Genomic DNA, 10,000 nt, shown 5'->3' with positions numbered 1-10,000 from the left:
GCCCCTGCAGGCTATGGGACAGATGCCCAGGGAGCGCAGCAGGGCGGGGACTTGGAGTGGCTGCCGGTGGCGGCGTTGCTGCTGCAGCACCGAGCAGCAGCAGCAGCAGCAGCGGGCAGCAGCAGCAGCAGCAGCAGCAGCAGCAGCGGGCAGCAGCAGCAGCAGCAGCAGCAGCTAACTGTAACCACAATAGCCCTGGGGCATGCAGGGGGCCCTGCTGCTCTTCTGCTTGCCTGCGGCGCAGCAGGAAGGCGTTTCGCAACGCGCAATACGTGGTCTGCTGCTGCTGCTGCTGCTGCTGCTGCTGCTGCTGCTGCAGTTGTTATTCTCCGCTGCTGCTGCTGCTGCTGCTGCAGTTTTAATTCTTCGCTGCTGCTGCTGCTTGTGCAGTTTGCTGCTTCTTGCGGCGGCACCACTGCGTTTCCAGATAATCCAGTGCCCGTTGCTGCCGCTGCTGCTGCCTGTGCTGCTGCTGCTGCTGCTGCTGCTGCTGCTGCTGCAGGGTGAGCCTCAAGGCCCCTCCCATTTGCTGCAGCGGCACTGCCAAGGAAATTGCAGCAAGGGCGGAAGCGGCGCGCAGCGACCGCGAGCTGTACATACACTTGCTGCTGAACGCCGCAGCGCAGCAGCAGCAGCAGCAGCAGCAGCAGCAGCAGCAGCAGCAGCAGGAACTGCAGCAGCAGCGAGAGGCACGCCTGAGGCAGCTGGTTATTGACGGGGGCCTCCTTGATGCTGAGGAGGCGAAGGCACTCGGGCTAATAGACGAGGTCACCTCTTGCTGCTGCTGCTGCTGCTGCTGTTGCTGCTGCTGCTGCTGCTGTTGCTGCTGCTGCTGTGGTTGCTGCTGCAGCTGCTGCTTCAATTGCTGCTGCTGCTACTCCAGCTTCAGTCAAAAAGTTTCATCTTTTGCTGCTGCTGCTGCTGCTGCTGCTGCGCTGCGGATCCCAGGTGCTGCAGTAGCTGCGAGGCGTTGGCTGTTTAACCCGCAGCTGACCCGCCAGAGAAGCGCAGCAGCAGCAGCTGCTGCTGCTGCTGCTGTTGCTGCTGCAGCTCCCTTTGCGCTGCTTCCTGCTGGAAGGAGAGAAGCCGCTGAAGTCCCGCCTCAAAGCAGCAGCAGCAGCTGCTGCTGCAGCAGCTGCTGCTGCTGGCGAAGGCCAGCCCTGAAGGGGCGGCAAGTCTGTCCCGCGAACTCCTTGCAGCAGCAGCAGCAGCAGCAGCAGCAGCAAGTGGAGCCTCCGCTGCGCAGCACCGCGCCCGCCGCTGCGCCCACCGCCGCACCCGCTGCTGCAGCAGCAGCAGCAGCTAGTCGGGGTACTCAGTGAGGACTGAAGGGCGGACCATCTGGCGGCCAATGTGGCCTATCCAAGCTTCCTTGTCTTGCTGCGAATCTGCCAGCAGCAAAAAGCTTCTGCTGCTGCTGTCCACGCGGAAGGCGTTTTCCCGCTGCGTCTCCTCCTCCGCACTCTTCACCGTGCTGCAGTCCCGCAGGTACAGCACCTGCAGCAGCAGCAGCAGCAGCAGCAGCAGCAGCAGCAGCGGGGTGGGAGCAGCAGCAGCAGCAGCAGCGGGGGTGGGAGCAGCAGCAGCAGCAGCGGGGGGCGGCAGCAGCAGAAGGCGCAGCCGTTTGGGGGGAAATCCGCCACAAAGCTCTAAACAGATGCTGCTGCAAATGATTCGCCTGCTGCTGCTGCTGCTGCTGCTGCTGCTGCTCTGCTGCAGCAGGTCAGTAGGCCTGCTTCTGTCCTTATTTCAGCAGCAGCAGCAGCAACAGCAGCAGCTGCTGCAGCAGCAGCAGCAGCAGCAGAACTTGACAGTGACGGGAGACGCGGGTAGAGACAGAAAACACTTAAAAAACTTCGCTGCCAACGGGAGCGCCAAAGACTTAGGGTTTAGGGTTTAGGGTTTAGGGTTTAGGGTTTAGGGTTTAGGTTGGGCAGAGCCTCACGTTAGCCTTAACCCGCTGGGGCCTCCCCGAGCCCGAAAGCCCCAGCCCTCCCCAGCCCCAAACCCCAAACCCCAAACCCCAAACCCCAAACCCTAAACCCTAAACCCTAAACCCTAAACCCTAAACCCTAAACCCTCGCAATTACCTCTGTGGGCTTCTGCGAATGCACATCGGAGGTTTTGTAGCTGCACAAACACTGCGGAGTTAACACAAACCACCGCCGCCGCCAGTCCTTAAGATAGCGGCTTTGTTTGCTGAGCCAACCCTCTTTAATAACACTTCCTCGGGGGCCCCCGGGGGCCCCCGGGGGCCCCCCCTGAAGCTGCTGCTCATTTTGGGGTTATGGACGGGGGCCCCCGCGAGCGGAGAAGAGTGGCCGCGGGGGGGCGGCGGGGCCTCTTTTTGAGTCTTTGGGACTCAAAGGGAATTAAATTAAATAAATTGAATGCAGTTGCGCATAAGTCAAAGAAAATAAGCGGCGAAAGGCAGCAGCAGCAGCAGCAGCAGCAGCAGCAGCAGCAGCAGCAGCGGCGGCGAAGAACGGCGGAGGCGCTGCGGAGGATGGACACCGCAGCGCGTCGGCGGAAAGAAAAGGAATTCTTTGGGAATTTAATTTAATTTAATTTAATTTAATTTAATTAATGCAAATAAAACAAAGAAAGACAAAAACGCAGAGCGCAGACACCGAAGCAAAGAAGACACTCGCGGGCTGCTGTGCTGCAGCGGGATCTTCACGCAGCGAGGTGTACGTACACCGCAATTCGCTAGAACTCGCGGCTTTCCTTTCTCGACCAACAACACTTTTAAAAGTTTTTCATTTTAAATAAACTTCTAAAGTGCTGCTGCTGCTGCAGCAGCAGCAGCAGCAGCAGCAGCTGGCCATTTGGGTCTCAGCGCGCAGCTCTTCTACAGCTCACTGCAGCAGCAAGCAGCGCAGCAGCAACTTCACTGCTCCTCAGTTATATAAATTAATTCTTTTTACTTTTAAAATACCACTTTTAATAAATAATTTTAAAATGTAAAACTCCAAACTCCGAACAGCAGCAGCAACCCCCCGGACTCTCCACTTCACTTTCCAATTCGTGTTCTACGGTGTCTAAGAAGTCCATTTCTCTTCAATTAAATTTCCTTCTTTTTCATTTCTTTTTCGTTTTTTATTTTAATTTTTACTTCTCCAAGATTTGGAGAGCATTAGGCTTTGAAATAATAAATTAAAAAAACATCAAAAGAAAAGAATAAAAATGAACTTATATGTACAGCAGTGCCAACGCAGGCCAGCTGAGACGCAGCTATTTGCAGCCAGCCCCCAGCAGCAGCAGCAGCAGCAGCAGCAGCAGCAGCAGCAGCAGCAGTAGCAAGAAGCGCAGCAGCAGCAGCAACAAAACAAACTATCAAAAACAACTCTTTGCATTGCATCAGTCCAAAGAAAAGAACAAGAAAACAAATGCAGAAAGAAACAACAAGTGCTCCACAAAAGCACCCCAGAGGGGCCCCTCTCTGGGGGCCCCCAACAAACCTCTAGGGGGCCCCCTGGGGGCCCCTGGGGGCCCCCTAGGGGCCCCCTAGGGGCCCCCTAGGGGCCCCCAAGGGGCCCCCTTTGAGCACCCAAGGCCAACCTCGGGGGGCCCCCTGGTGGGTATGGGGGGGTTCAACTTACATAAAGATTGGGGGCCCCCTATTAGAGGGGGCCCCTGAAGGGGGCCCCTACTTAAACAGGGCCCCTGACGGGGGCCCCCTTAACTGAAGGGGGCCCCTGAAGGGGGCCCCCTAGCTGAAGGGGGCCCCTAATTAAGGGGGGCCCCCAATTAAAGGGGGCCCCTAATTGAAGGGGGCCCCTAATTAAAGGGGCCCCCCGAAGGGGGGCCCCCAGTTAAAGGGGGGCCCCTAATTAAAGGGGCCCCCAATTAAAGGGGGCCCCTAAAGGGGGCCCCTAATTGAAGGGGGCCCCTGAAGGGGGGCCCCCATCAAGGGGTTTTTGTGCCCTATGGCCAAAACGCACAAAAGTCTCTTCTTCTTCTTTATAAGCCTTAAGTGCTGCTTCTACCCGCTGCCTTTCAGATACCTGGCCCCTGCAGCAGCAGCAGCAGCAGCAGCAGCAGCAGCAGCAGCAAGGGAGCTGCAGCAGCGAATGCGGCGGCAGCAGCAGCTGCAACAGCAGCAGCGGCTGGTGCGCCAGGTGCCGCGGTAGCAACAGCAGCAGATCGGCGGCACGTGCAGCAGCAGCAGTAGTAGCAGCAACAGCAGCAACAGCAGCAGCAACAGCAGCAGCAACAGCAGCAGCAACAGCAGCAGCAACAGTAGTGGCAGCTGCAAAGACAGAGCCACAGGAGCTGCTGCTGCAGCAAATTGGTGACACAGGCTAGAACTGTCCCTGCAGCAGCACTTTGCACTTGCTGCTGCACTCGCAGCAGCAGCAGCGTTAGCAGCAGGAGCAGCAGCAGCAGCAGCACTAGCAGCAGCAGCAGCAGCAGCAGCAGTCACCTGTAGTAAGACACAAGTCTCCAAACAGCAACAGCAGCAGCTGCTGCTGCTGCCAGCTGCAGCCCAAGTCTCTCTTCAGCTCGCAGCTGCAGCGCAGCAGCTTTGGGTTTAGAAGACTCTGGGGGGCCCCCCTGGGGGGCCCCCCAGGCCTTTCCCCACCAGCCAATGGCCCCAAAGGGGGCCCCCAGCTGTACCCTGGGGTAGAAGCTAACAGGCAGCAGTGCTGCTGCTGGCCGACTTGTGCTGCTTGCTGCTGCTGCTGCTGCTGCTGCTGCTGCTGCTGCTTGTGCTTCCGTTTCTGCTGCTGCAGCAGGCGCGTCTTTCCCCCCCTGCTGCTTCCTCTTGAGCGCAGAGCCCGCAGCCACGGCTGCTGCTGCTGCTGCTGCTGCGGCGGTGGCAGCAGCAGCAGCAGCAGCAGCAGGGTTGGCAGCAGCGCAGCGCAGCAAGTGTGGGGCCCCAGCAGCAGCAGAGCAAAGCACTGCTGCGGAGAGCCGCAGCAGCAGCAAAGAAACATTAAAAGCAATTTGCTGCTGCAGCCGAGACACAAAGACAGAGCCGAAAGTGAGGGCCCCCGCGCAGAAGCTGCGTCCAGCAGCAAGCCACCGCGAATGCTGCTGCTGCTGCTGCTGCTGCTGCTGCTGCTGCTGCTGTGCGGGCTGCTGCTGTTCGTGCTGCTGCTGCTGCTGCTGCTGCAGTGCGTGCTGCTGCTGTTCGTGCTGCTGCTGCTGCTGCTGCTGCAGCTCCAGCTTTTGCTGGTGCTGCTGGATCTCCTGCTGCTCCTGGAAATGCTGCTGCCGCAGCTGCTGCTGCTGCAGCTGCTCAAGCTGCTCCTGCATCTGCTGCTGCTTCTGCTGCAGCACTTGCATCGATGGTACACCTCCTGCTGGATACCCAGCAGCAGCAGCAGCAGCTGCTGCTGCTGCTGTCCTTGCTGCTGCTGCTGCTGGCGGAAGCGTTGGACTTGCCCACGCTGCAATGGGGCGCGACCCAGCAGCAGAACCTGCTGCTGCTGCTGCTGCTGCTGTTCCTGCTGCTGCTGCTGCTGGCACCTGGCCCCAGCTTCGCACTGAGAAGAAGCTGAACACATTAGCAGCAGCAGCTGCTGCTTCCCCTGCTGCTGCAGCTGGCCGCAGCAAAGTGAAAGTGGAGGCAGCACGAGGAGGCCCTAAAGTGCTGTTGCTGCAGCAGCTGCTGCTGTTGCTGCTGCTGCTGCTGCTAAAGCGCCAGCAGCCCTGCGGCTGGCGCAGCAGGAATGCCTGCGCTGCGGGCTGTGCTGGTTCTGCTGCTGCTGCTGCTGCTGCTGCTGCTGCCTGGGGGTGCAGCAGCTGCTGGTGTGCAGTGCAGCCGCAGCAGGCCTGCAGCAGCAGCAGCAGCAGTGCTGCGAGAAGAGGAGCAGCAGCAGCTGCTGCTGCTGCCTCTGCCTTCCGCATCTGGGGCCCTAGCGCGTCTCTGGGTTTGCTGGGGGGCCCCCGGGGCCCCTTGCTGCTGCTGTCTTCCTTTGCTGCTGCAGCAGCAAATAACTAAAACTTCTGTAAACACTTTATTTTTAAAATAGAAAATATACAAAAGAGGGGCCCCTGTTGGGTACTAGGGGGCCCCCCGGACCCCCTCGAGGCTGGGGGCCCCCCAAGCCTGGGGGCCCCTGGGGGCCCCTGCTCTGCTGCAGCGCAGCAGCAGCACGCGCCGCTGCTGCTGCTGCTGCTGCTGCTTCCTCAATTAATTACCAATTTTAATGTTTTAAATTTATTTCTTTTGCTGCTGCAGACTCTAAAGCCCCTGCCAGCTCAGGGGGGCCCCCAAGCTCTCTCTTGTGCTGGGGGCCCCTCCCCAATACCAGTCTTGCTCAGCCCTTGGGGGGCCCCTGCAGCCTGGGGGCCCCCCAGCAGCTTCTCAAGCTTGCTGCTGCTGCAGCAGGGGCCCCCCAGCTGCTTCTCAAGACTGCTGCTGCTGCAGCAGGGGCCCCCCAGCTGCTTCTCAAGACTGCTGCTGCTGCAGCAGGGGCCCCCCAGCTGCTGCAGGCGAGGAGGGGCCCCACCGGGCCTCAGGTGTACAGACACCGCAGGGGCCCCCCGAAGCAAGAGCGATGCTGCCTCAGCTCTGCGCGCGGCGGGTTGCTGCTGCTGCTTCGGCGCTGCTGCTGCAGCAGCCGACTGCAGCAGCAGCAGCAGCAGCAGCAGCGAAAAGAGCAGCAGCAGCAGCATCAGCTGAAACGGCTGCAGCACTTTGGAAGACAAAACGGCAGCAGCTGGGGGCCCCCGCGTGGGGGGCCCCCAGCAGCAGCTTCTTCATGGCCCCCCTCTGCAGCAGCGATGCGTACGCGCAGCTGCAGCAGCAACTGCAGCAGCAACTGCAGCAGCAGCAGCAGCAACTGCAGCAGCAACTGCAGCAGCAGCAGCAATCTGGTTGGCCTGAGAAGCAGGGTATCTCCAGCTGTCTGCAGGCGCTGCAGCAGCAGCCACTGCCCCAGCAGCAAACAGTGGCCCTGTGGCGTCCCCGCCTATGCGAGCAGCAACAGCAGCAACAGCAGCAGCAGCAGCAGCAGCAGCAGCAGCAGCAGCAAGGTCTGCTGCTGCGCCGCGACAGAGGGGGCAAAATGAAAACAAAAATGAGAAGAATAGAAAGAAGAAGAAGAAGAGCGGAGGCCCTCAAAAGGCGCCTGGGGGCCCTGGGGGCCCCCCAGGGCCCCACAATGAACCCTATAAAGCAGCCCCTGGGGGCCCCTGGGGGCCCCCCGGGGGGCCCCCCGGGGGGCCCCCCGGGGGCCCCCGGGGGCCCCCAGGGGGCCCCGGGGGCCCCTAAGGGCCCCCGAAAGCTGGGCGATGTATTTATTATTCATTAGCAGCAAAAAGAGACAAAAGAAATAAACAAAAAGACACAAAGTGACGGCCCCACAGTGTCTAGACACCCCAAACCCCACAGTGTCTAGACACCCCAAACCCCACAGTGTCTAGACACCCCAAACCCCACAGTGTCTAGACAGTGGGGGGCCCCAGCTGCTGCAGTGAGGGGCCCCCCACTGCTGCTGCAGTACTGGGGGGCCTCCAGCTGCTGCAGTGGTGGGGGGCCCCCCCTGCTGCAGTAGTTTGGGGCCCCCTCAGCTGCTGCAGCGGTGTTCGCGTAGCTGCTGCTGCAGTGTGGGGCCCCCCTGCAGCTGGGGGCCCTTTGGGGGCCCTCAGGTTAACCCTTTTGTCTATTTCTTTGCCTCGAGGCTTCACAATTTGCTGTAGTCCCTGCTGCTGCTGCTGCTGCTGCAGTTGCTGCTGCTGCTGCTGCTGCTGCTGCTGCTGCTGCTGCTGCTGCGAACTCTACTGAGGCACTGCCAGCAGCTGCAGGGCCCTCAGGGCCCCCAAGAGATCTGCGGGCAGAGGGCTGGGGACTTGGAGGCCCTCTAATGTGGGGCCCCCCTTGGGGGCCCCCTTGGAGGCCCCTGTGGGGGCCCCCCGGGGGCCCCCAGACCCTTTCCAGGAGCCCCCAGCCAGACCCAGGTAGCAGCAGTGCAGGAACAGACGGGGGCACCACTCGCGGTCAGACACGTAGGCAGCGGGGTCTGCAGCAGCAGCAGCAGCAGCAGCAGCAGCAGCAGCAGCAGCAGCAAGACTAGCAGAGACTGGAGACCCGGCAGCAACAGGAAACAGCAGCAGCCTTGAAAGCAGCAGCGCCAGCAGAAACTGCAGCACCCTGCGAACTGAGAGTCCCCACGTGCGCCTGCGCAGCAACCTTTTCAGCTGCTGCTGCTGCTGCTGCTGCTGCTGCTGCTGCTGCTGCTGCTGACCTGTTTGGTACTTGTAGTCTGCAACAATAGGGTGTTTGAGAGCAGCAAGATGGACTCGTATTTGGTGAGTGCGGCCGCTCAGCAGCTTCGCCAGAAGAAGGCTGTAGGCCCGCCCTGCAGACACACACACTGCTGCTGCTGCTGCTGCTGCTGCTGCTGCTGCTGCTGCTGCTGCTGCTTTGGGGAGGCAGGCCACACCACAGGCTCTGCAGCCTCACCGTCTCGCTGCAGGTAAAGAAGAGGGCGAAAGAGAGTCACGGAGGGCTGCACGCAGAGACAAAGGCAAAGCCTCTTGAAGCTGCAGCAGCAGCAGCAGCAACAGCAGCAGCAGCAGCTGCTGCTGCTGCAGCAGCAGCAGCAACAGCAGCAGCAGCAGCTGCTGCTGCTGCTGCACCAACTGGCGTTGTGCCAAGAACAGCAAGTCGGAAAGAGGCAGCGGCTGCAGCACCAACAGCAGCATCATAGACAGCAACAGCAGCAGCAGCAACCAACAGCACAGCAACAGCAGCAGCAGCAGCAGCAGCAGCAGCCAACAGCAGCAGCAGCAGACCTACCTTTCCCTGTGAGCTGCAGCTGCTAAACAGCAAGTTGTGAGGGGGGCCCCCCTTTATGGTTTCTATGGGGCCGCTGAGCCCCCAGAAGCCCTGGGGGCCCCGCAGCAGCAGCAAACCCTGGCTGGCTGCTTCAGAGCCAAGCAGCTCGCCTGCGCCTTGAACCTGCTGCTGCTGCTGCTGCTGCTGCTGCTGCTGCTGCTGCTGCTGCTGCTGCTGCTGCTGCTGCACGAAGCCGTGGACAAGACACAGGTACAGCTTGTTGAGTCTGTGGGCTTCGAAGTGCATGCGAGCCAAATGGAAGCCCCGCGCAGTCTTCGCCACGAGAAGGGGCCCTGAGGCGCAGCAGCAGCAGCAGCAGCAGCAGCAGCAGCAGCAGCAGCAACAGCAGTAGGGGCCCCCAACAGCAGCGGGTATTTACAGCCGCAGAACTGTAGCTGCTGCGGCAGCCAGGGGGCCCCCTCGTGGGGGCCCTCGATGTACCCTTAACAGCAGCTTGGGGGCCCCTCTGTGACTCCAGGGGCCCCCATTGGGTCCTTAGGGGCCCCCTTGGGGCCCCCAAAAGTCCCCCGCCCCTGGGGCCTCTGGGGGCCCCTGGGGCCCCTATAGGTCCTTTGGGGCCCCTGGGGGCCCCTGGAAGCCCCTGGGGCCCCTACAGGTTCCCAGGGGCCCCTGGGGGCCCCTGGGGCCTCTAAACGTTCTCAGGGGCCCCTGGGGGCCCCTGGGGCCTCTAAAGGTTCCTAGGGGCCCCTGGAGGCCCCTGAAGCCCCTGTAGATTGCTGGGGGGCCCCTAGGGGCCCCAAGGGCCCCGTAGTTGGTGGGACTTACCACTAGTTTCGCAGTCAAGTCTGTGGGTGCAGCCTGAAGCAAGAAAAGGGTTTAAAAGGACCTTCCCGAATTCCTCTCCAGCTGAAACTCCCTCGGGGGCCCCCTTGGGGGGCCCCCTTGGGGGGCCCCCCTCTCTCCTTGGCCCCAGGCTGTGCCCCGGGGGGGGCCCCTGGGGGCCCCTGGGCTGCGCGGGGGGCCCCTGGGGCCCCCCGTGCTGCTGCAGGGGGGCCCCCGGCAGCAGAGGGCACTTTTTTTCAGCATATCGGGCCCTCAGAAACAAATGAAGTGGCTCAGGCCTTCCGCTGTTTAGCAGCTTTTCGCTAAGCAGGGGGCCCCCCCCTGGGGCCCCTTGGGGGCCCCCCTCTGGGGCCCCTTGGGGGCCCCCCCCTGGGGCCCCTTGGGGGCCCCCCCCTGGGGCCCCTA

General features: G+C 61.6%; 4 protein-coding genes across 4 annotated transcripts in view; 2 read left to right on the top strand and 2 right to left on the bottom strand.

Moving 5' to 3' along the window:
- ENH_00070970 (hypothetical protein, conserved) overlaps window positions 1-4,133 on the top strand; it is a gene marked incomplete at both ends in the record, with an annotated part of 5,424 nt that extends 1,291 nt beyond the window's left edge. Inside the window, 5 exons of the mRNA XM_013582579.1 lie at window positions 11-275; window positions 503-767; window positions 1,489-1,570; window positions 1,728-1,887; window positions 4,004-4,133. Coding sequence (XP_013438033.1) covers window positions 11-275; window positions 503-767; window positions 1,489-1,570; window positions 1,728-1,887; window positions 4,004-4,133 — 902 coding nt within the window. The remainder of the gene's footprint in view (window positions 1-10; window positions 276-502; window positions 768-1,488; window positions 1,571-1,727; window positions 1,888-4,003) is intronic.
- Window positions 4,134-4,422: 289 nt separating this feature from the next.
- ENH_00070960 (hypothetical protein) lies at window positions 4,423-5,856 on the bottom strand (the record flags this gene model as incomplete). The annotated part of the gene is made up of 1 exon (XM_013582578.1): window positions 4,423-5,856. The coding sequence occupies one exon, from the start codon at window positions 5,854-5,856 to the stop codon at window positions 4,423-4,425; it is 1,434 nt and encodes a 477-aa protein (XP_013438032.1).
- Window positions 5,857-6,509: 653 nt separating this feature from the next.
- Window positions 6,510-7,265, top strand: ENH_00070950 (hypothetical protein; the record flags this gene model as incomplete). The annotated part of the gene is made up of 1 exon (XM_013582577.1): window positions 6,510-7,265. The coding sequence occupies one exon, from the start codon at window positions 6,510-6,512 to the stop codon at window positions 7,263-7,265; it is 756 nt and encodes a 251-aa protein (XP_013438031.1).
- A 466-nt stretch (window positions 7,266-7,731) lies between these two features.
- On the bottom strand, window positions 7,732-9,084 carry ENH_00070940 (dimethyladenosine synthase, putative; the record flags this gene model as incomplete). The annotated part of the gene is made up of 3 exons (XM_013582576.1): window positions 7,732-8,312; window positions 8,417-8,462; window positions 8,753-9,084. Coding segments are annotated over 3 exons (959 nt in total), but the record flags the coding sequence as incomplete, so codon positions are not given.
- Window positions 9,085-10,000: the final 916 nt, after the last annotated feature.

The sequence above is a fragment of the Eimeria necatrix genome, genomic scaffold, assembly GCF_000499385.1.
Source record: "Eimeria necatrix Houghton genomic scaffold, Enh_scaff692, whole genome shotgun sequence".
Lineage (NCBI taxonomy): Eukaryota > Apicomplexa > Conoidasida > Eucoccidiorida > Eimeriidae > Eimeria > Eimeria necatrix.
This window is presented reverse-complemented; position numbering and strand designations above follow the sequence as displayed.